The sequence below is a fragment of the Agrilus planipennis genome, unplaced genomic scaffold (assembly GCF_000699045.2).
Source record: "Agrilus planipennis isolate EAB-ADULT unplaced genomic scaffold, Apla_2.0 scaffold8, whole genome shotgun sequence".
In the NCBI taxonomy this organism is placed as follows: Eukaryota; Metazoa; Arthropoda; class Insecta; order Coleoptera; family Buprestidae; genus Agrilus; species Agrilus planipennis.
The window spans coordinates 3,430,261-3,434,182 of record NW_020442461.1 but is presented as its reverse complement, the minus strand read 5'-3'; the positions used below and the strand labels follow the sequence as shown (position 1 = coordinate 3,434,182).

Here is a 3,922-nt window from a genome sequence, read left to right as displayed (position 1 = left end):
TCAATTTTGAAATTGTTATTAAAACGATTACGTGATTTACAGTTGATTTGTCAGTGCCAACAACTCTAAATTTAACAGATATTCATTTGTGATAAAATAATTATGTGTATATATTATTATTGTATATTATATTTTTATTTTAATAAATTTAACGGAAGATTATTATTCTGGGTGATATATGTACGAGACATGAATTTCTTTTTTGATGTGAAACATCTTTGGCGCGCCTAAGGGGTAAGACTCAAGCGTGGCAAGACAGGACGACGCTTCGGGTAGTCTCGTGACTAGTCCGATGTTTTCATCTTTCACTTCCTTATTTACAAAAATCAATTTCGATGTTTCACATCTGCCTTAATGATTATTTTTTTACAGTATTACGTTGATCGTATTAATTGTAACTAAAAATGGGTTAAATAATGCTTGCTAACCCAATCTAAGTTTTTGTTTTTGTGTTTTTTACTGTAAATGTTTAAAATTTATACATTAACACTGCTGAGAACTAACAAAATGTTATAGTTATTCAACGAATCTTTCTTCTTATTTTTTTATATCTTGAAATTATTATTTATTACACATCTTAATGTATTCGCAAGTAATCTATTTCTGAGTATTAATAACGAGTACTTAATAGATTATTTTGCATGCTTAAGTAACTATGCATTTCTTCTTACTTGTCTATTATTAATCCAGGGAATTAATCTTAATCGTTCTTAAAAAATAGTTTTTAAGACTCAGAAGGAAATATGAATATATATTTTTTATATATATCTGCTAATCATTATTTTGCATGTTTTATTTAATATAATTTGAACACTGTACTATGATTTGAAAAAAGCAAAACTGGTAGGGAAAATATGTCTTTTTATGGCTTCTAAAATTGAATTGATTTTTAGTTACCCTCTAAGTTACCTAATGTGATAATAATTCGGAAAGAAAGGTTTATTTTGTTAAAAAAGGTAATAGTTTGAGTTTTTCTGGCAAAATTATTTTTTATACACGGTGTATAACTGCTTGCGTTATTTTTTTACTTATCTTTAGATTAGATAGTAGCATTTTTTATAGTTCCTCTTTTTTGTGTAACACATACATAAGTAGACATTTTTTATCTATGTATATTTAAATAGAAAAAGATAACACTGCGCAAAATCATTATGACTTTTAGTGTTTCGAAGTAAGTACTAAGTGCTCTTACTAATCCTAGTCATAAACTTGTCTTTGTAATACATACAATACATTTACTGTGTAAAAAATACATACCCTATGTAAATTAAAATTGTAATAAAATGTACAATACAACGAAAACTTTGCGTTTAACTTAATATTCATTGTTTTGAGGTCAATTATATGCCCAAGTAATTAATTAATGCAACAGCCTATCTACAATAAAGTCGTTAGGAATTTCTTCAACACTTTTTCTCAATTCGTCTACTTCACAACAGTAAGAGTACCCTTTTGCAGCATTGGTGGCGTCCCATGTTATCCAGGGTAACTTTTTACAAATATCACGGCATAAAACGTCTTCCTGATAAACAAATAAATAAGGATTGTTGACTGATACAAAGGCAACTCCGCATATAAATAAAAGCTATTTTATTTTATTATTTTTAAAAGTATTTAATACTGAAAATTCTTTCAGAACATTAAATCGACTTTTTAAGCCCAGTGTGATGTGACTGTAAGGCTTTGCTAGCTCGCTAGGTGCCTGTGGAATCCCACAGAACCTCCTAACTGTAGGAGACAATAAAGTTAAATTTTGAATCAATCCAAAAGCAGTAGATGTTGTCCAGTACAAAATAAGACACTAAAAAAAAGAAGAATTCATTAAAAATACATATGTATCTCCATTTTATTTTACTGATTACCGAAGGGACACAAGCAGACACAGGAATAATTAGCACACTTAAACCTCTAAATAAATTTGTTATTCCTTTTTGAAACTTTGAAGGTACATTTCTTCTTGATAACATCTGAACCTAACGAAATGATACATAAAAATAGTCAAATATCCTTTTCAAAAATGGAAAATAAGCATTTTTATTCTATGTAATGAAAATGGCTAAACAAATAAATGAAAAAATTAAAACTTACTTCTACTATGGCTAAATTCAGTAATCCTAATGTAACAGGAAAAATAAAGGTTGAATCAGATACAGTAAGATTAGGAATCCAGCCAAATCCACCAACAGTAAGACCAATAAAATTTAATTCAGCACCCAAATCTCTATTTGGTAACATATATACAAGATTTCTGAGAGACACTGAAAGGCAAATCCATAAAGGTATTTGAAATATCATTAGAAGTCCTGCCTTAAATGGATGGCAATTTTCTCTGACTATTAAATTATTCCACTGCTTCTTTATCTAAAAAAAATCGATAATTCCTCCTGTATGGTTTAGAAAAATGAACAAACGATCTTACTGATTTTCTAAAATGAAATTTTGCTTGTCTTTCGTCCCAATTATACAATTTTATTGCAACTGCTAATTCCTTTTTGAGCTCCTCAGCTAATCCTTTCATTTCTAGGTTTATATTCTCGATTTTTGCAAGGATGTACTGTTGATATACAGCTAATGGCACAGTAATGCATGTTCTAAATATAATTGTCGTAAGTACAATTGAAGCCCACCAAGGAAGGCCAGTTTTGTCATGAACATCTACTAGAAACTGTTGAATGTACCCCACTGGAGTACTTTCAGAAATTGACTTAAAGATACCAGCCTGAGTTTTAGCCAAATCTTCTACGGTACTTTTAAACGTGAACTGTCTATTATTTAAGTAAATTAAAAGGGGACCACAGGGAGAATATAATATTTGTCTTCCCAATGCCGGCTTTAAACAATGTCGAAACTGCACTTGACACGAACTTAAGTGTGCTTTTTGAAAGTTAAGATTAGATCTTAATATTTTACAATAGCTCATAACTGCACAAACTAGTTACAAAATATATACATACATAATTACTGTTAATTATTTATTTTTTGTTTGATTCCCAACAAAAATCAAACGTTTAACCTCAAATCTCGTTGTCAAAAACAGCTGTTCAACAAAGTGACAGGTAGTGGCAAATTTTATCCAGGGGCGTAGCATAAAAATTAAACAGCACATTAATAATTTATTAACTCTTATTTTCTGGTTATTATGTTAAAGACTTATGGAAATGATATAAAAATACTTTGTTGACTATTAAACAAACGTTATGTTTAAGTGTTATTTATTTGGCTGTACTTTATTAATAATTAATTTTTGCAAAGGAGTTGCTGCTGGCGTAAATTTGCAAATTAACTGAAGCTGATTGGACAATTACTGATTGGGTGGCACAACCGAAAGAGGTTGAGGTGTTACGGTTTTCTATTTACATTTTTTTGTATTCCAGTTTGTTATAATAAAACGGTCATGCTAATTATACGCGATTTTGTAATAGATGGTTTTTGAAGTGCACCAATGCGGAATTAATAGTGTAACCTAAATATTGGCTGTGTATATGACCTATATTTCGTCTTGTAGATTTTTTTAGTGTTTAATAAAAAATAATAATGGGAAACGCTATAAAAATGTATACTTCTCCACAAAACATTGTCGACAATGTTAAAGATTTGGTCACAGGACAAAAAAGGAAAAGAAATGAAATTGACGAACAAGAAGAAACTAATAAAATAATTGATTTAGCTTTACACACCCCTAAGAGGTAAGAAAATACAATTGTCATACTTAAATTGTTTCTTTCTATATTACCTTTTTATTTTGTAATTACTGATTCTAGTACTATTTAAAAGTAAGTAATTTAAATTCATGATTTTTTTGAATAGTTATGTATTTTTATTTTAATTACATGGCACTTTTGAAATTTTTTTCTTCTAAAAATTAAATAAACAAACATTTGCATATATTGCCACCAACGTCCTTGATTAAGTCAGAGTATCT

The 3,922-nt window shown here is 29.0% G+C and overlaps 2 protein-coding genes across 2 annotated transcripts in view; both read right to left on the bottom strand.

Annotated features, from left to right (window-relative positions):
• Positions 1 to 13: 13 nt before the first annotated feature.
• Positions 14 to 3,922, bottom strand: part of LOC108734051 — a 10,648-nt gene continuing 6,739 nt past the window's right edge. The window contains exon 3 of the mRNA XM_025980793.1: positions 14 to 1,522. Coding sequence (XP_025836578.1) covers positions 1,361 to 1,522 — 162 coding nt within the window. The 3' untranslated portion in view covers positions 14 to 1,360. The remainder of the gene's footprint in view (positions 1,523 to 3,922) is intronic.
• On the bottom strand, positions 1,579 to 3,032 carry LOC108734009 (cytochrome c oxidase assembly protein COX18, mitochondrial). Its single transcript, XM_018465384.2, has 4 exons — positions 2,420 to 3,032; positions 2,089 to 2,361; positions 1,863 to 1,973; positions 1,579 to 1,801 (listed from the first exon to the last, which is right to left on the bottom strand). The coding sequence occupies exons 1-4, from the start codon at positions 2,918 to 2,920 to the stop codon at positions 1,586 to 1,588; spliced, it is 1,101 nt and encodes a 366-aa protein (XP_018320886.2). The 5' UTR covers positions 2,921 to 3,032; the 3' UTR covers positions 1,579 to 1,585.